The 24,432-nt window shown below is 41.7% G+C and overlaps 1 protein-coding gene across 1 annotated transcript in view; it reads right to left on the reverse strand.

Annotated features, from left to right (window-relative positions):
• The window catches only part of CSMD3 (CUB and Sushi multiple domains 3), a 787,235-nt gene that overhangs the window by 184,517 nt on the left and 578,286 nt on the right, over positions 1-24,432 (reverse strand). Inside the window, exon 31 of the mRNA XM_063131067.1 lies at positions 18,322-18,438. Coding sequence (XP_062987137.1) covers positions 18,322-18,438 — 117 coding nt within the window. The remainder of the gene's footprint in view (positions 1-18,321; positions 18,439-24,432) is intronic.

Here is a 24,432-nt window from a genome sequence, read left to right on the forward strand (position 1 = left end):
GAGCCAGGGATGAAGACTCAGGAGCTGGATTGCTATCAGCAGAAAAGTGTGCATCATTTTGTACTCCTATAATACATGTGGTTGAACCAGTAAGAGCCTGGGAGTGCAGCTCCCTGGTCAGTTCATTCAGTGTTGACTCCCTCCACCACCGCTACCACAGGTCTCAACAACAAAACTCCAAATAGAGAAGGTACTATAAAAGAGTGGTTTTCAAAGTGGTACCTCTGGTGGACATTTCTTAAAGCATATGATAGCATTTTCTCTGATAGACAAACAGATGATCATAGATAGATAGATAGATAGATAGATAGATAGATAGAGATAGAAGTGTGCAATGTCTTCACTTTAAATCTTTCTTTTACAAATTGTACTGAATAATCTCTTTCAAAAGTCACCTCGTGCTGCCATCTTCATAGGCATCTGTTCACTTGGCACACATACAAAGCACTGAACTAGTGAATGAAATACCTCCCAGCTGTGAGTTACGATCTGCTTGCATAACATTTGCCAGTCTTTCCTCCTATAAACCTGAGATTTGAAGGTTATGCGAAATATCCTTTATATTAAAAAAACCCTTAGCATCTCAGAGATGCAGTGTTGACCTTGAACTTATAAGTGTCGAGGGGGAGAATGTATCAGCTATATACATGAGGTCTTTAGAAGTGTTATCATACTCTTAGTGTTATTCTTATTTCTGGAACAGACACAACATTGTGTCACCCTCTGTAATTTCCCTGGATGTAGATGTCTCAGAAGTCCCACATAATTGAAAATTTTACACTAACATTTCTTTGTAATGATGCCACAAAGGCTTGCTTTTTAAATCTATATCCAAAATGAAGTGACTTAATCTGAACAAGTAACCTGCCTTGTTGCTCTTGCCCAGCAATGAAGATAGGACTGGGCCTGTTACACAGGTTTATCTGCCAACAAGTGCCCACACAGGTCCCCTCCTCTAATCCATCAAACCGTAATGACAGAAAGCATTCTGGCTGCTCAAAGGTAAAACCTAAACATGCCATCTATTTGGGCCAGGGTGAGGCTTTTGGTTCACGCATGCACGGCCGGGCAAAGCTGGTCGTAGGCCTGGGCCAGATGGGAAATGTAGGCCCCATTTCAAACTGCTCATTAAGTATTTTTAATCAGTTCTAAATACATATGAACTAGAACGATTTATAAAAAAGGTAATGGCAAGCACTTTTATTCAATATGTATACAAGACATCACTTCTTCACATTCAGAAATGGTTTACGTGCTTTTCTTTGGGCAAATTCATCATCCAACAGAAAAATCAAGCAACTTTGCCCAGGGGGACTTGGAGTAGCCCCCTCAAAATTGTAGGCCCATGCCAACTGCCCCCACTGGTCCCCCTCTGCCCAGCCCTGCACGTATGGGATTAACAATTTATGTAGCTGGTGATATTCATAAATCCATCCTTAATTTGAGAGAAAAGAGTTAGGAGACAGAGGAAAAAATGGAAGTTACCAAGGTAAGAGGAACAACAAAACAGTGTATATTCCCAAGTAAATATGTTTACCATTGGAGCAGGATAAGAAAGCTCAGTTTTCTTAAAGTAGTCTTGATAGTTCTATAACTTAATATGTGAAATTACAAATGCTTATCAGTGTGTTAAAACGGATTTTTATTTCTTTGTTTAATATTTTGCTCTAGCATATTAGAAATGTAGAAGACGTTGACCAGAGGGGGATGATAAATATTAGTCGTGTGACTGTCTAAAGTAGGGGTGTACAGCACCTTGGTCCCGAACCCCAAATCTGAGGCAGGATCAGAATGGGCCACCTCAGCCTGAAGGGGCCAAAATGGTTCAGGCCAATTTGGCCCGATGGCCAGCCGGTGCCGCCCACCCATGGGACCTACTTCAAGCTACCACTCGCAGTGGTGAACCACCCATCCCCCAGGAGAGCTGCTATCTTCAAGGAAGGTGGTTCTCCTGGAAGACGGGTGGCTCGTCAACATGAGTGGAAGCTTCAGGTAAGTTCCATAGGCAGGGGGCAGCAACTCACCAGGTTTGGGAGTGAGTGAGAGGGAGCAAGTGGGAGGGGACGGGTGAGCAGGAGAGTCCATGGACTCAGCCTCGTGCCTGTAAAACTGCAACAGCTGACCCACCAAACCAAAAGTGGGCCAAGGCAGTTCCAAGGCACCCCAAGTCAAATCGGGGGAAATTTGGAAGCTCTGAATTGGCCTCCAAGGTGAATTCAAGGGCGGGGCGCTGTGCACAGCTCATTCCCCATAAAATCCCCTATTCCCATAAAATCATTTATTCCAAGGTCTAAATTTACATAGCTGCATCAGCTTTCAGGAAAGTATGAAGATTTGCATAGGACATGACTACTATTAAATTATCTATATAATATTATTGCCCAGACATAAGGGAAGTGCGAAAGACCCTGTCTGCAGAGCTCCTTCTTTGGCCACACTAATGAAGACAAATTGTAGCCTCTTCAAGCTACCCCTGATTAATAGCCATTCTGCTGAAAATTAAAGTAATGTCCTCATCTAGGTGATTTTGCAACTCCCCCCACCCCTGCCAGATACTCACTTCCACACTCCACTGTTCAGGCACATAAGCATCAGGCAAATCTGGTTTGTACCATTAATTTGCCATGGGTCCTACAAGCCTTGATGACCACCCCATTTGGACCTCTTTGCCCTAATTCTCAGCAAAGTAGTGAACTGTATCTGGTGCACCTTTGACTGCAACTGGGGTTTACTTGACTGATTGCTTCCCCCAATAAATAAATAAATAAATAATCCAGATGTTGTAACCTAGCTTTTTCCAAAGGATGCTAGTTGCAGGGGGGAGGGGGAAATAAAGAGATGAGACAAGTATATATGGTGTAAAATTTGGGCCACATTTTATTAATGATCTGTAAAGTGAGACTGGGCGGGCCCTAATCTATGCCAGCAACTATGCTGTGCATTGTATTGTGCATTCTATGTCTGATGGGTGGCATCTTACAATTGCCTCCCCCCCAGGCCATACCCCTTTCAGGGAGGGTAGGCTTTCAATCATCACTCTCCCCCCAGGCTGAGTTGAGTTGGCCTCACAGGTAAGCCCTATCCCCCAACTAAGGACCCTTAGTGGAAGGCCTCAGGAATCACCTGTCACCTGAACGGTGCCACAGAATGCTGACCATCCCTTTCGCTAAGCGTGCTCACCACTACCTGCCTGAAATTTGTGACCAAATTAACCTACAGCCAAAATAAAAGATTTTCCTAAGACATTCTCTCACGACTTACAGTGCGAAGTAGGCAAAAAGACCCTTAGCCCCAGCCAATCAGACTATGGACCAAAATTCCTACTCAGCCCCCAAAAGGGCGACCAGATGGATCCATACTGCATACAGGGAGGGAGGGAGGGAGGGAGGGAGGGAACCGCAAAGGAGAAGACGCAGTACTGTGGGTGCAGCTGCATAGTAAAGGCTTTGCCACCCTGCCCAGCCAATGGTGCCTCTAAATTCACCAGCCAATGGTGATTGAGCATGTCTCTCCATCCCCCCAGCCACAACAGCCTCCCCGTGGCCACGTGCCAGGACACGGGGGAAGGGCGTTTTTCTGTGTGGAATAAATTTGTCTGTATAAAGGAGCATTCACTCATTTGAGCCTGCAAACTGATGTGCAAACGTGTATCTGGGATGTGCCACCTCTGTGGGAACTAGGTCAACAGTTCTCCAATCTTGTGTTATTTGCACATTTTTACCACTCATGTAACACAGCATTTTTATTCTAGTCTGAACAGCAACTTGATAGAAATCAGTGAACCACATAGAAATTTAAAAAGCCATGGACCATTGTTCTTTAAAAAAAAATCAGAGACGCTGCCGGGAACAAAGCAAGCTGCAGTTAATGAGCTTCATATTATTATTTTTTTAAAAAAGAGATTGTACTTTCACTTCTAATGCAAGTATGTCCTTCCTCATTGTTAAAGCAAGTACTTCTGCTGCTACTTTTATGTCCTACAAATGAATAGTACGTATTGTGCTATGCTGTGACTGACTATTTCTCATTTTAATTAGATGGTCAGGTCTCTGGTATAGTATATGAATCATTCTCTAAATACTGATCTTAGTGAGTTTTCTACCAAGGGTGCAAAATCTATTAAAATTAAACATTTAGTGGGCATGAAATAAAGACATTTGAGTAGTGGGGGGGGGGGGAAGAGAGAGAATAGAATATGAGGGGACAAAATAAAAATGATAAACATTAAATGTTCCAGAGAAAATGGCTGAGGGAAAGGAATGTTTAAAAAGATGGCCATAAACAACCAGCCAACTACATACTGCAGTGATAAACAAAGCATTTTAAAAAGCTACTTTAATAGGCAATATAATTCCTGCTCTAAAACTTCAAATTTCATAAGGTAGTTGGCTTGAAATTAGCCATAATGGTATTGCTCTCTTCTAAGGGTGAAAGTTGTGGGAAGGAAAGGAAAATGAACCACAGTGGGGAAATAAAACAGGTCTTCACCTGGTGTAAAAAGACAGTAAGGTAGGTGCCAGACAAGCGTTCTTGGGAAGAGCATTACAGAGGTAGGGGGCAACCTATTTTGCCTCGGAAGGCAGGGATACCCAGAGAAGGGCTTCCAAAGATAGTATAGGTAGGCTCATGTGGGAGAACATGGTTCTTATGATAACTGGGGCTTAATCTACACCAAGCAGGATACAGCACTATGAAAGAGATATCTAAGGCCTTTGCTAGACCAGGCTATATCCCAGGCTGATACCCTGGATCGCCCCTGTGCATCCAGATGACGCACAGGGGATCCTGGGCTCAGGGAGGGATCAACCCTCCCTGGCCCCGGGATATAGCCTACCCCTTCAAGCCCGATTTTTCCTGTGGTCTCGGGCTGAGCCTGAGACCGTGAGCGTGTGGCCTGTTTTCACGGTTTTTCCCGGCTCCACGCAATTACTCGCATGTAGCCAGGAGCCGTGCACGGGGCGCAGCACTCCCTAGGACCACTGTGTCCATTGGGAGCAGGGTGGGGGGAGTGGGGTAATTTATTTTTTTAAAAAAAGCTTACCTTTCCACTTTGTGCGCTCGTGCACAGCTGGCCCTTTAAGGGAAAAAACCAAAACGTCTGGAGCGACAGGTCTCTTCTTGAGCTCATCACGCCTGAAATATAGTCTACAGCAACATCCTGCTATACTTGCATCGTGGGCTCTCCCCTCCTCCATCGCGGACTTAACGGTAGGTCTAGCAAAGGCCTAAAAGGCAGGAGCTACACCAAGCAGGATATAGCACTATGAAATTGGTATGAAAACAGTATATGGTATGTGTCAATGGGCCCCAACAGCTGTCAGTGCACTTCAATACCACTATAATGCAGTAGTGTGGCTCCTGCCTTTTATATACCGCTTTCATACCGCTTTCATAGTGCAATATCCTGCTTGGTGTAGATCTGGCCTGGGTCTCAAGTTATGTAGGACTTTTAAAGATTCTCTTTCATATTTGTTTATTATACAGTCACAGAACTGTTAAAGTAGTACTTTTAAGAATTGTCACTTTTAATTTATGCTTGAAAATTGAATGCAGCTACTACATCTTTTGGAGAACTGGTAAGATGCATTACCAATTAGCTGGTTCTAGATATCAGGCTAGCAGAAGTATTTTGAACTAACTGGTGTTTCCAAGGAGTCTTCTTCTCCTACTTCCAAGGAGTTCCTTCTCCTACTACCCATTCATCAGATCCTATAACTACATGATCTCACCCATCTATCATGAACTCCATTCCATATTTTTTATCACTCTATAAAGCAGTTCCATTGTTCTTACTTGAGCCTTAGGTACTTGAGGCCCAACAGGCTGCTGGTTGTTCACTTACTCAGGGTCTCATTCTGGTATGCATCATCATCTTTACCTTCTTGATGCTGCTCACATTCCTGGCGTTAATTTGAATCCTTGTATGCTCAGATCCTCTTTTCTTCACTGCTCCAACTGAACCGAAAAGACACCTCGACCCTGAGTTCTTGCCTTCAACCCTGCTATCTTAGGCTGGCCTAGCAATAAAGTTCAGACTTGTTTACAATAATTCTGTATCATTCTCTGTTAGTATCCAGAAGAATCGAGAGAACTTAATGTCTCTCAACATTTAAACTTCTGAGACATTTAAACACCTCCCTGCCACCACAAGACAAATCTTCATGTTTATCTTATGTCAGCAAGCATGAGGTATGGGTGAATTCACAGGCCCATTTATGGAGCATGCACAGAAACTGCAGCATTAACCACACACTGCAGTTTGACCATCCTACAAGGAAAAAATAGGGCAAGCCAACCCTTAACATCAGGAAGCTAACATGCATTGTTAATTTCTTACAGAAAATATTTAACAAATGCACACGAAACTGTCTTCCAATATCTATTTGGTGTATTTTCCGGATGAATCAAGTCTCTATGCAACAGTTATGAAGAAGATAGTGGAAGAAAATAAAATGTACCACTTTAACGCTATACAATTAAACCATTATTAATTTCTTTTGCACTTTTATTTCTTTGTCTTGCTTGATATAACCATTCACAATGTTCTGCCACTTAATCAGCTATTCATGCCTATGCTATTACTTTTTCCAAATACGAAGTGCATTTTAAAGCAAAACTGACATTGCCAAAGTAACTGTGGAATGACATGGCTTTTAAACTGTCTGTAGATTCCACACTCAATGAACTGTCTAACAGGGATAATGTGCATTGACAACATTGTTTGGTTGCTGTTGCTCAGCTGGCAGAACAAATTTTGTGCTTGCATTTTCTGGAGTATGCTATAGTCAATCTTTTATGGACCATTCACCAACAAATTGTTAGTGGCCTGTTGATGTTATTCCTTACAGCTTTCCTTTTATGTTAGTTTCAAATCTACAACAGAATAGCTCAAAAACGCATGGAAAGTATTTCACATATCAAAAACGTTAGCATCTGCAGAACTATATGGTAGGTCAGAAATTTCAACTGAGTCATCATCACCTTTTGGGCTGCTTTCCAGGCTTCCAGAAAGAGGTTTTAAAGGCAAGGCCCTGTACGCAGCTGGGGAAGAGGACTGTCAACCGAAATTGAATCCTGATTGGCAAAACCAAATGATCAGGTGTCTAAAGCAACCTTCCCCAACCTGGTGCCCTCCAGGTATTTTGGACTTCAACTCCCAGCATTCCTGATCATTGGCCATGCTGGCTAGGGTTGATGGGAACAGAAGTCCAAAATACCCGGAAAGCACCAAATTGGGGGAGGCTGGTCTAAACTCTGGTCTAGTGGCTGGTCTAGACACTAGTGCAAAAGTACTTAAATGGTCCAGGGGCAAAGACTCCACCCCCAGGACAGTTGATGTAGGTGAACTAGGCAGTTGGACCGAGTGACGGAAAAAAACAAATAATTATGACACTGTTTAAATCAATACACTTAAAATAAAACAATGGAAAATAGGGGCAAAATGTTTCCCAGTTTACCAAAAACCTCACCCCAGATTTGCCCTTAGAGTTTGGGGGTGACGACTGCATGGTTCACCTATGGTGCCAATTAGTAGCAGCTAGTCTAAAGCCCCCTGTGCCCACCCCAACCCCCCAATTAGGACAAAAAAAATATTTTTTTCCACTTGGCCAATAAAATAAAGATGCTTCCCAAGGAAACTCAGCTGATGCCAAAATGGTCATATTTTTGGCACCAGCCAAAGTCATGCTAATTTTTCCAGGCATTTGGACATTAGTTTTGGCTCAACTGTTGTGGGCTACTTTGTGGTGTTCATTCTGAGCTGTGAGGGTGTGGGGAGAGGGATTTTGTGTATTGTATTGTATTGTTTTTAGGTTTTGTGGCAGAAAGAGACACATTCATTTAATCAATAATAAAAGGTAAAATCTCATCCTGCCTCCTAACCCACCCCCACCATCCAATAACTGCTATTAAGTGGCCCAGTGCTGGTTCCAGTATATTGAAATGAGCGTGTTCTGGGGACCTGTATTTGAAGCAAAACTCCTGGGCGAGTGGGAGAGATAGAAATGTGAGAGTTAAGCCTACCGACCATGATCCAATGGCAAAAGAAAGACAGGAATGAAGGATGGAATTATACATGTAATGGGAAGAAGAAAAGGCAAGAAACAATTACTATAAATAATCTCATGTACTGAGTTTTGCTAATATACAGTTCGGATTATCAGAAAGAGCAGGAGTGTGGAAGCCAGCAGGTCTCAAACTAAACTCAGCTGGTAAGAATAAGTCACAGATCCATACTGAGCTCTGTCCCCTCCAATTGTCAGTACGAATTCAGAACAAACATTCTGCCCATTTCTGTGGGCTTCTCTTACAAATTACATCTCGTGAGTCAGCAGAAAAAAGAGGAAAATTAAGCAACTGCACTTTAATTTTAATCAGTGAGGGACTGCAGTGTTAAACAATTAGCGATCATTGCGCCCTTCTGCAGGATCAGTGGGAGAGTGTCAAGGATGATGAGTCTTCCATGTTTACAAAAAGATTCTGCCTATGGCATGCTGTGTGCTTTTGTGAATCATTTATCTTCTAGCTTAAACCCGTCATTGTATGAAATATTGAAGCCGTGATTCTGCATGACAGAATAATGAAACATTGAAAAAGGGCTACACTGCAGTGATTTTTTTTCCACAGAAAGGTAGCAGTGAAAAGTTGAAAACCTGACTGTAAAATTGCTCTTTATTTCCACTCCATATAAAGTTTATTGGCCTAATAATTTGATTAAAAACTCTGGTGTTTCTTTCTGCGTGCTCAATAAAGTATTGTCACTACTGGCTTGGCTTTATACAATAATTACTGATTAATTCTCCTTCACATCAAGATTAATTTTGGAATTGACCTTTACAATAGTAACCTACTTACTCTGAAAAAGTTCTATACAATTCAGTGGGATTTTTGCATAGTGTCATATATGGGTTGCAGCTTTGCCATATTATGTATTACAATTATATATTTTACTCACTACAGTAACTTCACTTTCTCAGAATGCTGTTTCATGGACCCCATGAAACAGTTCATTAGACCACATACTACACATGGTTTGATTTGATTTGATTTATTACATTTATATACCGCCCCATAGCCGAAGCTCTCTGGGCGGTTTACATTAGAGCAGAGTGGGCATCTAGTTGTTGGATTGCAATTCCCATCAGCCCTAGCCAGCATAGCCAATGGAGGGTGACTGGTTGCCCATCCGTGCATCAGAGGGAGACAACACCAACCAAAGACAGCTTAATGTGCACTCTAGAAATGCAATGTCTTAACATTTCTCACTCGTCTTCATTGGTTGTTGCTTGAAAACATTTATATCTAACTATGCTACCTAACTCATCCTCTGAAACTAACCCATCACGCTATCTAACCCAACCTCTGGAACTACACATCACCAGTGAGGTGTGCAGAGTGTGGGTGGGAGGAGGGGTTACTGAGAGACACAAGTCAATAACACCTACCTAAGAACATGAGAAGAAGGGTCCATCTAGTCCAGCATTCTGTTCTCTCTGTGGCCAACCAACCGATGACGGGAAACCCACAATAGAATATGAGTACAACAGCACCCTCCTGCCCTTGTTCCCGAACAACTGGTGTACATAGGCTTACTGCCTCTGATACTGGAGGTCGCAAAGAGGCATCAGGACTAGTAACCACTGATAGTCTTCTCCTCCAGAAATTTATCTAACTCCCTTTTAAAGCCATCCAAATTGGTGGCCATCAATGTGTTGTGTGGTAGTGAATTTCATAATCTGACTATGCACTGTGTGAAGAATACTTTCTTTTATCTGTCCAGAATCTCCCACCAATCAGATTCATGACACGACCCTTGGTTCTAGTATTATGAGACAGGGAGAAAAAAGTCCCCCTATTCACATTCTGCACATCATGCATAACTTTGTACATCTCTATTATGTTTCCCTTTATTCACCTTTTTCCAAGTTAATCAATCTGGATGATCTTCTAATGCAGTGGTTCTCAACCTGGGGCACTCCAGATGTGTTGGACTGCATCTCCCAGAATGCCCCAGCCAGCAGAGCTGGCTGGGGCATTCTGGGAGTTGTAGTCCAACACATCTGGAGCGCCCCAGGTTGAGAAAGGCTGTTCTAATGGCACTATGGGTTTCTGATGGTTTTGAAACTGCCCCCTAACCACACCGTGATTTTGGAGGACTGACGGACCTCTGGATTTTCGGTGCGGAGCATGCACCCCTAATTTTTACCAATATTTTTTTCCTCTTTGGATAGATCCTTATTTTCCTCACATATTTAACACTTTTCATCCTATATTTCTGATATTAAGTGCCAAATCCTAATCCTGCCTTTGTCTGCTGGTCCTGATTTCACAAACTCTGTCTGCAGTCTGAGCAGAGCAGAGAAGAGGAGGTGCCCCAGCTGGACTAGAAGCTACATAAGGAAGCCAGCTCCCAGAGAGCAAGTGAGCAGAGTGAGCGAACAGGGAGAGCAAACAGGAGTTTGTCTGGGGAGTTTGGCAGGGAAGGTCAAGGGGGAGGTCCTTAACAAAATTTTGTTCTTGTAAAACACACTCATATAATAGGGAACTTTGTTGTTCAGCTTCAGAGAGGACAGGACAAAGCACAGGCAATTCCAATACAACCGGAAAGGTAGAAACGACATGGAAATAGAGAATACGGATGGAAAAGAGTCTCTAGTGTTGGTGGTGACATGCATAGTGTGTGCAATGTTTGTGTTCCTGCCTGAGATCTACATGGCGTACACCTGCAACAAGTGCAAGGTGGTGGCACTTTTGGAAGAAAAAGTGAGAGGACTTAAGCAGTGAGTATCCACCCTCCAAGGAATAAGAGAAGGCAAGAGTTCTTAGAATGGTGTAACTGCAACAGCAACAAGAAGCACAAGAGATTGAAGAGCAACAGCAACCTGAAGCAGAAGTGGAGAATACTGAGGTGAGGAAAGCCAATGAACAGAAAACTCCCTGGAAAAGGGTGACAGTTAGGAGCAGAAGAAGTAGAAGACACTCTGCACCAGTGGAACCATTAGAGTTATGTAACCACTTTCAGCTACTGGAGGATGAGACTGGAGGACAGCCTGCAGAGCAAGAATTACAGGGAAACCCATGCAACAATGAACAAGAGACAGAAGGTCAGTTGACCAAGAAGAAGTGAAGATTACTCATTGTGGGAGACTCCCTGCTGTGTGGTATTGAAACCCAAATATGTCACAAAGACCCATTGACTCGCCAGATATGCTGTCTACCTGGAGCACAGATTAGAGATGTGACTGAAGAGTTGCCAAAGCTCATAAATCCCACTGACACATATCCTTTTCTTCTCATCCATGTGGGAACAAATGATATTGCTAAGTGGAGCTATGAAGAAATTCCGTCAGACTTTGAAGCTCTGTGAAGGTAACTCAAGAACAATTTTGTCCAGACAGTTTTCTCATCCATCCTCCCTGTTTTTGGAAGAGGATTAGAAAGGGAAAGAAAAATACTCTGTGTGAACGACTGGCTACAAAGGTGATGCCGACATGAGAGATTCAGATTCTGGCACCATGGGCTATACTACTTGGAAGATGGACTGCTGGCAAGGGATGGGTTGCACCTCATAAGGGCTGGGAAGAATGTGTTTGGCCACAGCATGAAGAACTTCATCAGAGGGGCTTTAAAATGAATCCTACGGGAGTGGGAGATGTAAACTTCTAGGCAACAATGGATGAAGGCTTATGCACCATAACAAAGAAAATAGCTCTAATAGCACCCAAAAATAGGAAAGAAGGCAGACTATAAAGCTCATGGTCATTGAGGTCTATATATTAATGCCCAGAGTATGGGAAACAAACAGAATGAACTTGAATTCTTAATACATAATGGCAAATATGACTTGCTAGGTATAACTGAAACTCGGTGGGATGACTCCCATGACTGAAAGACAGCAACTGAAGGATATAACTTGTTCAAAAAGAACAGAAGAAATAGGAAGGGAGGCGGAGTTGCACTATGTGTTTTAAATACTAATTCCTGCACAGAAATACTGGACGATGAGCCTGGGAGCCCCATCGAGAGCATCTGGATTAAAATAAATGGGGCAAGAAAGAAAAAGAACATGATAGTCGGAGTCTACTACCAACCACCCGATCAAGGAGAAGACGAGGATGAAACTTTTGAAAAGCAAATTGCCAATGTTTCATGGAAAATCAATGTAGTAGTAATGAGGGACTTCAATTAACCCAATATCTGTTTGGAGACAAATTCTGCCAAGAGTGCCCCCTCCAAGAAATTCCTGATATGCATGGCTGATAATTTTCTCCTACAGAAAGTAGAGGAAGGAACTAGAGGATTCACTTGATACTGACTAATAGGGATGACCTAGTCGATAAAGTGGCAGTTATGGGAACTCTGGGGGAAAGTGATCATGTCATATTTGAGTTCTTAATTTTAAAGGAAGCAAAAGCTGAGTGTAGCCATATGCATACTCTGGATTTCAGGAAAGCCAATTTTAATAAACTCAGAAGTATGATAAGTAAGGTCCCATGGCAAGTGACCCTAATGGGAAAAAGAGTCCAAGGTGGATGGGAGTTTTTTAAAAAGGAAATTTTAAAGGCACAATTACAAACAATTCCAACAAGGAAAAAAGATAGAAGACCACAGAAGAAACCAATGTGGCTCCACAAAAAGCTTAGAGATGACCTGAAAACATATATATATATATATATATATATATATATATATATATATATATATATATGAAGTGGAAGGAAATCCAGGCTACAAAAGAAGAGTACAGACAGGTAGCACAGAAGTGTTGGAATGGCATCAGGAATGCTAAAACTGAAAATGAGCTGAGACTAGCGAGGGATGCTAAAAGCAATAAAAAGGCTTTCTTCAGATACATCAATAGTAAAAGAAATGGTGGTTCAACTACTTAATGAGGATGGCAAATTGATAACAGATGACAAAGAAAGGGCCAAAGTGCTTAATTCCTACTTTGGCTCAGTCTTCTCCCAAAAGCAGGTCTATGACCCCACTGGAAAAAGTGAAGTACAAGGATTGCAGTTTGAAGGGACAGGATTGCAGTTTGAGATTGATAAACAAATGGTCAAGAAACACCTAAATTCTTTGAACGATTTCAAATCTCCAGGGCCCAATGAACTGCACCCTAGACTAATAAAGGAGCCAGCAGAAGAAATCTGAGAACCACTGTCAATTATTTTTGTGAAATCATGGAAGACGAATGAAGTGCTGGATGACTGGAGGAGGGCTAATGCTGTCCCTATTTTCAAAAAGGACAAAAAAGAAGAAACTGGGAACTACAGAGCAGTCAGTCTGACATCCATCCCTGGGAAAATTTTGGAGTATATTATACAGAAGTCAGTCTGCAAGCACCTTGAAACAATGCAGTGATTACTAGAAGCCAACATAGATTTGTCAAGAACAAATCCTGTCAGATTAATCTGATCTCATTTTTCATCGGCTAACCTCCCTTGTAGACTGTGGGAATGCTGTGAACATAATATATCTTGACTTCAGCAAAGCTTTTGACAAAGTGCCCCATGACATTTTGATTAACAAACTAGCTAAAAGTGGGCTAAATAGAACAACTATTAGGTGGATTCACAGTTGGCTACAGAAACAGATACAGAGTGCTTATCAATGGTACCTGGGGGGAGGTAATGAGTGGGGTACCACAGGGCTCAGTCCTGGGCCCTGTGCTCTTCAACATTTTTATTAATGATTTGGATGAGGAGGTGCAAGGAATGCTTATCAAATTTGCAGATGACACAAAACTGGGTGGGATAGCTAATACCCAGGATGAAAGAAACAAACTTCAAAGTGATCTTGATAGGCTGGAGCACTGGGCTGAAAACAACAGAATGAAATTTAATAGGGATAATTGCCAAGTTGTACACCTAGGAAAAAGAAACCAAATGCACAGTTACAAGATAGGGGACACTTGGCTCAGCAATACAAGTGAAAAGGATCTTGGAATTGTTGTAAATCACAAGCTGAATATGAGCTGACAGTGTGATGTGGCTGCAAAGCAAATGCTACTTTGGGCTGCATTAATAGAAGTACTGCTCCAAATCGCACAAGGTACTGGTTCCCCTCTATTCGGCACTAGTTAGGCCTCATCTTAAGTATTGCATCCAGTTCTGGGCACCAATTCAAGAAGGAAGCAGACAAGCTGGAGCACATTCAGAGGAGGGCAACTAGGATGATCAGGAGTCTGGAAACAAAGCCCTATGAGGAGATACTGAAAGAACTGGACATGTTTAGCCTGGAGGAGAGAAGATTGAAGGGAGACATGATAGCATTTTTCAAAGAAGAGGGCCAGGATCTCTTCTCGATCTTCCCAGAGTGCAGGACACGGAATAATGGGCTCAAGTTATAGGAGATCAGGAAAAACTTCCTGACTGTTAGAGCAGTATGACAATGGAACCAATTATCTAGGGAGGTTGTGGGCTCTCCCACACTAGAGGCATTCAAGAGGCAGCTGGACAGCCATCTGTTAGGGATGCTTTAAGGTAGATTCCTGCATTGAGCAGGGGGTTGGACTCAATAGCCTTATAGACCCCTTCCAATTCCACTATTCTATGATTCTATAATTCTTAATCTTGCAAACAACACATTTTGTACAGTGCAGTTCTGTGCATGTTTACTCAAAACTAAGTCCCAATATTGTACATGGGGCTCACACACAGATAAATACACACAGTGTATAGCATTGCAGTCTTAGTTTCATATATATGCAGAGGCAATCTCAGAATTTTCATTGTCCTGAAGTAAAAATATTCTCGAAAACTATCAGGAAACTGTTGCCATCAGTCCAACAAATCATGAATTCCTGAAGTGCCCCTTGGTATATTAGCAAGATATAGAAATGCAAATTATTGAAAGAAATATAAACTTCTGTGCAAGAAATCATCAGTTTCTGATGTTGGCTTTACTACATTAGCAATACCTAGAAATACACTTTCTTGAAATAAATATAAATGATCTCCCAGACCTTGGAAAAATACAACCATTCATATTACATCAATTCCCTAGCCAATGAAGCAGACAGCAGTTTAAAGCAGAACCATTTCAACCCGTTTACAAATCTACTGCATATCTGGCTATAAGCCATAAACATCCTAATCATAAAATTAGATGGATCTTCCGGTTCACAGGCAGAGGATTTTCCTGAATGTATGGGGAATATATTTCATAAACTCACTGAACTGTTCACCTAGTTGATGTCTTCTCTACATGGCAACGTACATGACTGAGGACCCAAATATTAGCAATGCTACTCCTTCTTCACCTTCAGGAAATATATGAGGGTATCCAAAATCTATAGAGCATCAAGCATGCTATTGGATGTGGTACTTTTCGTACAAAAAGTGCCATAGAACCAGAAAACTGTTTGCCTATATTGAGTGTGACTGAAAATGTGGTTTTGAAATACATACTAGCTGCACACAAAGATGGGATAACAGCAGTGACAAAAACAAACAATGAAATTTCAGGGCAAACACATAGCAATGTTTTTAAAATGCTGAGGTATTATTTGAACAGAGATACTATTCAGTACCTGAGTACTGTTCATGTAAATCTTCTTACTACATTATGGATCAAAAATCTTCATTCAGAGTGGTAGCAACCAGAGATATTTTATGTGCAATGTTATCTCAAAATGCCACCCACCCCCTTGGCTGGTGTGCTTCTGGATCCAAGACGATAATTCTGGCTATGCAAGAGATTCTACTAGAAGATTCCCTTCCAAACCTAAACTTTGTTACATGCAACACAGAAATCTTATCCGTGTTTATAACTTTCTTATTAATTCTTATTAGGCTGACTAGAATTAAAAATATAAATCAACTGGGATCATTAGCAGTTCTTTCAACAGTCCCCTAATTCAAATGTTAAAGTTCCATTGTTTTGAAAATAAATAAATAAATAAATAAATGCAATTTTAAACACAGTTCACTTACTTTCTCCTTGTCACAGCAATGTGAAGCATGAAAAGTCATTTCACACATCATACATAATTAAGTCACATATTATTTAGCAAGTATAGGTGAACACAAATTGTTCTATTACGTTTCGAATTTCCCTTAGCTATATTTTGAGACCCCAGTGTGCTCAAAATGCTGACCGTGTTTTGACTTGAATGTCGTGTTTGGCTGTAGCATATTTAGTTAACATCATGTGGAGTCAAAAGAGCACGATCAAGTAAGAAAAAAGCACACAGCAAGCCAAAAACAACCTGATCTGAAGGATGTTCTACTGACTTCCTCGAGGGTAGTTTCATACTGCACGCTTAGTCGCAGGTGGTGTTAACTTGTGAAGCTTTCATGGGCAAAGACATCCCCCCCCATTTCATTAATGCTTGGCATAGGGTTGTAGGAAATAGTTGAATGAAGGGGGAAAGTCTATGGTCAGGGGAGGAACTAAATGACAGAAGAAAACAAATGTTGTATAGGCAAAGAAAACCAGAAAAATAAGACAGCAGCACAAAAATCAAAACTCTTGTATTGTGCTAGAGGTGCTTCACAGCCCTGACATAAACTCAGTAATAATAAAGAAATGAAATAAGACAAGGTTGGTGAGAAGGGCATCAATAGGATTGAAAGCAAATAGAATCAAGAAAACCCAAGGTAGCAGAAAGGGCAAATGAGTTAGCAGCAAAATCTACAGATTAATAAGAAGAGAAGAAGACAACAGAAAAGAAAGCTTAAGTGGAAATTCACTTCAAATCCATACTACTATCTTTTAAGACCACAACCACAATAATAGAAAAGTTCTTGGATTCCACAGGAAGGGTCTAATCACCCAATGTGAGGACAGTTAATTCATGAGAAGGGGAACATTCCCATGCATGGGTGCCTTTTTCCATTTCAGTACTTCTTTCATGGCTTCTATGGAAGATTCCCTTCCCTAAAACTACCAGTGCTTTGTCCACGTGAATGGCAGCCTCAGCATTCCATACCACCAGCGATTGGTCTTGCTCCCTGCTGCAATGCAAGCTACTGTTATGTGCTGGGTTTGGAATGAGAACATCTTTCAATAGAATAAATATTGAATTCAATGAGTAAAGTGCTATTTATTTATTTATTTATTGTATAAAATTGTATACTGCTCCACATCTAGACAGATTCCTATCATTTTCCTGAGAAATCTCCAGAGCCAGAGTGTGTTGAAACAGTAATCTCCCTACGTGATTGGAGCCCACAAGAAACAGAGGCCTTAGCTAGACCGGGCTTTATTATGGGGCGAACCCTGGGATCATCCTTGTGTGTCCACATGATGCACAGGGGATCCTACGATCAGGTAGGGATCATCCCTCCCTTGCCCCAGGATAGAGCCCTCCACTTTGGCCCCGCTTTTTCTGCGGAGCCGGAGACCGCGGAATGTGTGGCCCATTGCTGCGGTTTGACCCAGCTCCGCACAGAGCCGGGAGCTGCGCTCATTGGGGGTAGGATGAGGAGAGCGGGGAAATTAAGTTACATTTTAAAGAAGACCTACTTTAAGTGCACAAGTGTTCGTGTGCTGCTTCTCCTTTAAAAAACGTTTTAAAATGGCAGGCGGAACGCCTCCCTTCCTGAGGTTGTCGTGCCTCACGTATAAACGGAGGAGGGATCTTGCGTTAATTGCAATGCAAGACCTTCCCTCCTCCATCCGGATTATCAGGTAGGTCTAGCTAAGGCCAGAATCTCCATGCAGTTAGAACCACCTTATAGAACATTTTAAAGTAAATACCACATGGTATATAGTCATTTGTTTCTTTCATTTCAACTCTCCTTCATCATTGAGCGTCATTGGTTTAGGATGTAGGAAATATACGACTCTAATAACTGTAATTCATAATTATTCTTGCCCATTGTAGCTTTCTTTACAGTTCTAGCTCACATCTTCTTTTTTGTTCCATCTCATACATACATAGCTGCTACCTAAAGACTGCCCAATTAATATTTCTAATGTTAAAAAGTTATTTTCCATCCCACATGTTGGCTGTCAAATACAGTTCCTGCCTGATATATGCCATAAAGGTTAAAAAACAACAAAAAACAAGATACCTTTCTGGAGTGATGAATACACCCTTCAAAACATTTACAAAAAGAATTTGATAGAACAACTGCACAATCTTCTATGAGAACAACCATCAGATTATCCAAAATGCAGATATACTGAAGTGGAAAACTAAAAGAACATGTCAGAATAATAATAAACTGTTCCTAAACCCTTAAGCAGTAATGATCATTATTAATGCAGGTTTCAAGTTAATTATATAGGTTTCATCTCAAAAAAGTACAAGGTCCAAGTAACGATATGAAAACATTACGTAAAATACAAATCAATAAAGCAACTACTACTCACCAAACTCCTTTGGAACTGCAATGGAGTAAATGCAATTGTGTCCAATGCTATAGTTTTTAGGGTAATTTGGGGATAAAACTGTGCCTTCAGAACCCGTAGAACGACTTCCACAAGGTGCTAGGAAATAAACATGCAATATATTTTAATAATATGATACTATTATTAAAAAGTGAAGTTGTCAATGTAAATATATTTTAGACACACTAAGGAAAAGAAATCACTCCAAGTACCACAATTTAACGGTCATTTTTCTCACTTGTTTTACAAGTGGATAAATAAATGCAACCTTCTAACTATTGTCCCACTGGTGCAATTTGCTGTCTAGAACAAGTGAATGGCCTTCTTGGAATAACCTTTTAATGTTGCAACTTAAGCATCTTAAAGTGTACCTTAGGGATGAACGCCTCCCATACAATCCTTCTTGTTCATTCAGATGATCTACGTCAGAGATCCAACTAAATCCCCTTTCAGCAGCCACTTTGAAAAGTCCAACAGCTACGTATGCAAGAGACCAGCTTTTCAGTCATGTGGCCTAATTTATGGGATGTCCTATCTAGAGAAGTTGATCTGTTGTCAACGCTCCTTGCTTTTGGCAAGCAGTTAAAACTCAGTTTTTTTCAGCAGGCATTCAGGTGATAATTAATTTGACTCAGTTGATACTGTCAACCCTTTCCTGTGACTTTATGGTCTCATGAACTGTATTATGATTTTATTTTTATTTGTTTATGTTTAAGCTGCTGGAAAGGTACTTGGATCCAAATAAATGGGGTAGAAATATAGGAGCTGTTTACTGCTTTCACTGAAATTAATGGAGGCATTCAGGTGTGGTACCACCTACAAAGCTGAGAGTTGGGATTGAAGGGGAAAAAATTAAGTTAATGGGCTTTCTTGTCAAGTAATGTGTTAGGTTTGTGATGCCAGGCTATTTCTCTAAAGCATATCCTACTGAAGCTAATGGGATGTAGTTCCATATGAATTACTTATGAATGAAGGTGTTAGCATTTTTTCTAACAAAAGAATACTTTTAAAGACTTTAATCCCTGGGAATTTGTGTATTATATCTTATTTTAATATCCTTAATGTAAAATCTATGCAAAAACATGAACATAATTATTATGTGTAATATGGTAGATTAAAACAGCAAGACCTGCAGTTCTAAGAAAAGAAGTTACCAAATAATTTACATTTTTGATTGAAACAATCCATATTGCTTGTGAGTCTTGCACTGAGATTCTAATGACTTTTACTAAAATGAAAGATCCTCAACGTCTGTGAGAGGGGATGACTACAAAACAGAAAAATAAAATCTCATAATGAAAAACTGGGGGGCAAATCCAGCATTGACATGAAATCAGTAGGAGCTTCTCCTAAACGTCGATTGGACTTCACTAGCAAAAGCTGAGTATCTACATGCTGATGATTGTTTTAATGAATATGAGCCTTCTCACCAGTGTAGGGGTTGCACTGCAAATAAGTTGACTGGTCCAGGCTGGGGGAATTGCACACTTTCCAGAGAGCATTTTAACTTAGCTGGTTTTATATGGACCTCCACTTCCCTTACTCGGCTTCGTCCTTTTTCTTCTGCTGCCCCTTACGCCTGGAACGCTCTTCCAGAACACTTGAGAACTACCAACTCAATCACAGCTTTTAAAACTCAGCTAAAAACTTTTCTTTTCCCTATAGCTTTTAAATATTGAGTTTGTTCTGACTCTATACTGTTAGCTTCACCCTACCCGGTGCCTGTTTACACTTCCCTGTGCCTGTTTGCATTCTCTTTCCCTCCTTATTGTTTACTGCAACTTTATTAGATTGTAAGCCTATGCGGCAGGGTCTTGCTATTTACTGTGTATAATCTGTACAGCACCATGTACATTGATGGTGCTATATAAATAATAATAATAATAATAATAATAATGTTTAAAATTTATCTATACTTGTTATATTTTATGGTTTTTAATTGTTCACTGCCCAGAGATGGGCAGTATAAAAATGTAATAAATAAATAAATAAATAAATAAATAATACCCACATCATGTATGGTACCACTGAGGGTATGCCCCAGCTCTGGATTATTAGTTTGAATGGGTGGTCCATTCAACTCTGAATACTTATTAGAACCATTTCCAGAGATTTTAATTTTATGCAACATTTAAAAAGTGTATATATCTAACATGTATAAGAGTGCAGTCTAAAAATAATAAAGATAGTACTTCAAAACAGAAGTCAAATGGATTTAAAATTCAAATTCAGGTAAATACAAGACTAAACATTTTCTTTTAATAACAAACAATAAACACATATTGAACGAAATGTAACAGTTTAGGATTGAGGTGCATACAAGGTACTTTCCATAGAATGTAAATGAGGAAGATACTGATGCTTTTTTTTCCCCCTCCATAAAAAAAACCACATTAATTCTCAAATGCTAGATTTTATATGCAAATTCTCTTTTCTTTTTTTTAGAGCAAAACCTATCAGCAGCGAAACTACGTGTCAAATTACATGTGGAATCTCCAATAATGTTGAGCATTATTAAAGATTTAATTACATTACCTAGAGACTCAGTCTCATCTGCAAGTATCCATTTCAAGTAAAATTGAGCTCAGAAATATTTTAGCATAATGCTTATTTCATACAAACTTCTGCTCTATCTTACAACAGCAGGAAACTTCTGCCAATCTGAATGACTCACAATATGTATAGTACTACATTCTGCGATGGCAGAAAGATGTAAATCAAATAATAAAAATGCTGCAGCAACAAAATAGCACTGGCCACATAAGAGCATTGGACCAGTGCCTGGACGCAGGAAAGGGCTGGATGAGGGCTAACCAACTGAAGCTCAATACAGAAAAGATAGCTCCTCAGACCAGCTGAGTGGCATTCAACCTGTTTTAGAGGGGCTTGCACTCCCTCTGAAAGATCCGGTGCATAGCTTGGGGTGCTCCTGGATCCATCTCTGTCATTAGAGGCTCAAGTGATCCCCGTGGCATGGAGCATATTTTACCTACCTTGGCTGGTATCCCAGCTACAACTCTCTCTGCAGTGATTCATGCCAGAACATGATCTCCTGCACTGTCGGGTTATTATTTTGGCAATGCGACTGCCTTAACATACCCTATCTGTCTGCACTTCTCTGTGCCTACCTTCTTGCTTGCTGCTACTGGTCTTGGCCAGGCTAGTTCTGGTTAATCCCGTCCAGCACCTGTTTTACTTCCCTGCCTACTTGCTATCTCTCTCATCATTTCTTCTCTTAATTCCTTTCTCCTCATATCTGTTCCCTATGGCTCGCTCCAACTTCATCTCTCCCAACTTGAACCGCCCAGAGAGCTTCGGCTATTGGGCGGTATAAAAATGTAATAAATAAATAAATAAATAAATAAATAAATAAACTTAGTTCCTGTTCAGTGTCTCCCCCCTTCCCAGCTGCCTTTCTCGTGTTCCTTATGGAACTGTCGCTCTATTGCTTCCAAGGCCCCTGTCATCCAGGACTTGTTTTTCTCTAGATCTCTTCACCTCCTTGCTCTTACTGAAACCTGGCTTCCTGCCCATGATACCGCCATCTCGGCTGCCCTCTCTCTTGGAGGACTCTCTTTCTCTCACTCGAGTCGCCCAGAGGGTCGAGGTGGTGGTGTGGGTGTTTTATTATCGAGTTTGTGCCAGTTCCAGCCTCTTTCCATTCCACCTTCACACTGTTTCTCCTCCTTTGAGGCACATGTGGTGAGACTCTTCGCTCCGCTGCGACTGCGGGTTGAAGTTCTGTACCACCCCCCTGGCTCATCCTCTAAATTTCTCTCTGATCTCGACTCGTGGCTGTCCTTTCTCCTCTCTGACAACTCTCCTACTCTGATCTTGGGTGACTTCAATATCCACGTGGATGACCCTCACGATGCTGCAGCTCTACGATTTCGCTCCTTAGCTTCCTCTTACGATCTTAAGCTCTGGTCTGAAGCACCCACACATTCCCTTGGACACTGTCTGGATCTTGTCCTCACTCGGAACTGCTCTGTCCTGGACTTTTCTATTGCTGACTTTCCTCTGTCAGATCATCATCTAGTCTCTTTCAATATTACTCACAATCCCCCTCCTTCACGTCCCACTTCACGCCCTTGTCGTGACCTGCATTCTATCAACTATGAGGCTTTTTCTCAGTCTCTAGCCTCCTCTCTTCCTCCTGTCTTCACAGCCATCTCCTTGGACTCAGCCGTCTCCTCCTTTAACTCCTCCTTATCTTCAACTCTTGATAATCTTGCTCCATCTAGTTCGCCCCTCTTAACCCCAACCGTGGCTCACCTCTTTCCTCCGCTACCTTCGCTCTTGTTCCCGGGCAGCCGAACGCCTGTGGCGTAAGACCAGGGACTGGGCGGACTTTGTCCATTACAAATTTGTTCTCTCCTCTTTCTCTTCTGCCATTTCACAGCCAAACAGCAGCACTACTCAACGTTGATCCAGTCAAATGCTAGGCACCCTCAGCGGCTCTTCACGTCCTTCAATTCTCTTCTGAAGCCTAATCCACCATCTCTCCCCGCCTCTCTGTCTGCCAATGACTTTGCCTCTTTCTTCAATGCTAAAATCCAAACTATTCGCTCTGATCTGGCCAGCTCTGCTCCACTTCCAGCTCCTGTTCCTCACCTGTCAGTTCCTCCTGCAACTCTCTCGGCGTTCCCTTCGGTCTCAGCTGATGAACTGTCTAAAATACTGCGCTCGTCGAAGCCTTCCACTTGTTCCCGTGATCCGATTCCCTCTCGCGTCTTTATTAATCTTATCCCCGCTATCCTCCCGTCCTTGCTCCACATCATTAATTCTTCTCTGTCCTCTGGTTCATTTCCTTCTGCTTTTAAACATGCTACAGTCTCTCCCATTCTCAAAAAACCCAGTCTTGATCGACTATCTCTGTCTAACTACCGACCTGTCTCTCTGTTGCCTCTTGTCTCAAAGATCCTGGAACGTGTGGTCTACTCTCGTTGTCTTGACTTTCTCTCTAGTAACTCTGCTCTGGATCCCTTTCAATCTGGATTCCGTCCTTTGCATTCCACTGAAACAGCCCTTACCAAGATCACCAATGATCTTCTCACTGCCAAGTCTAAAGGCCATTATTCCGTTCTTATTCTCCTTGATCTAACTGCAGCCTTTGACACGGTTGATCACGATCTTCTCTTAGATTTCCTCCATGACCTTGGACTCTGTGGCTCTGTCTATAACTGGTTCGCCTCCTATCTAGAGGGTCGCTCTTTCAGCGTGTCGGCTAACGGCACCTCGTCCTCCTCTTTTCCCCTTTCAGTAGGGGTTCCGCAAGGCTCGGTGCTTGGCCCGTAGTTGTTTTCTTTATACATGCTGCCCTTGGGTAAGCTTATTCAATCTCATGGCCTCCAATATCACCTGTATGCCGATGATACACAATTATATCTCTCATCTCCGGAACTTTCTCCTGATGTTCACGATCGTATCTCGGCATGTCTTTCAGATATCTCAGCCTGGCTGCTTCATCGTCGTTTGAAACTCAATATGGCAAAAACTGAACTGCTTGTTTTTCCTCCTAATCCTTCTCCTCACCTCTCATTCTCTCTTACTGTCAACGATGTCACGCTTACTCCGGTCAAGGAAGCTTGTAGTCTTGGCTTCATATTTGATTCCTTTCTCTCCTTTATTCCTCATATCGAGGCAGTAGCTAAATCCTGTCATTTCTTCCTGTATAATATTGCCAGGATTCGACCATTTTTGTCTGTCTCTTCTGCCAAAACTCTCGTTCATGCACTGGTTATCTCTCGGTTGGACTACTGCAACCTTCTTCTCTCTAGCCTTCCTTCGTCTCACATCAGTCCGCTGGTCTCTGTTCACCACTCTGCCACTAAGATCATTTTCTTGGCCCGCTGCTCTGACCATGTCACTCCACTTTTGAAATCTCTTCATTGGCTTCCAATTCACTCCAGAATCCAATATAAACTTCTCCTGTTGACCTTCAAAGCTTTTCACGGCCTAGCTCCTGCCTATCTCTCCTCTCTCATCTCACACTATTGCCCCGCTCGTGCTCTCCGCTCCTCTGATGCCATGATTCTCGCCTGCCGAAGGACCTCTACTTCCCTTACTCGGCTTCGTCCTTTTTCTTCTGGT

This window comes from Elgaria multicarinata, chromosome 7 (assembly GCF_023053635.1).
Source record: "Elgaria multicarinata webbii isolate HBS135686 ecotype San Diego chromosome 7, rElgMul1.1.pri, whole genome shotgun sequence".
NCBI lineage: Eukaryota > Metazoa > Chordata > Lepidosauria > Squamata > Anguidae > Elgaria > Elgaria multicarinata.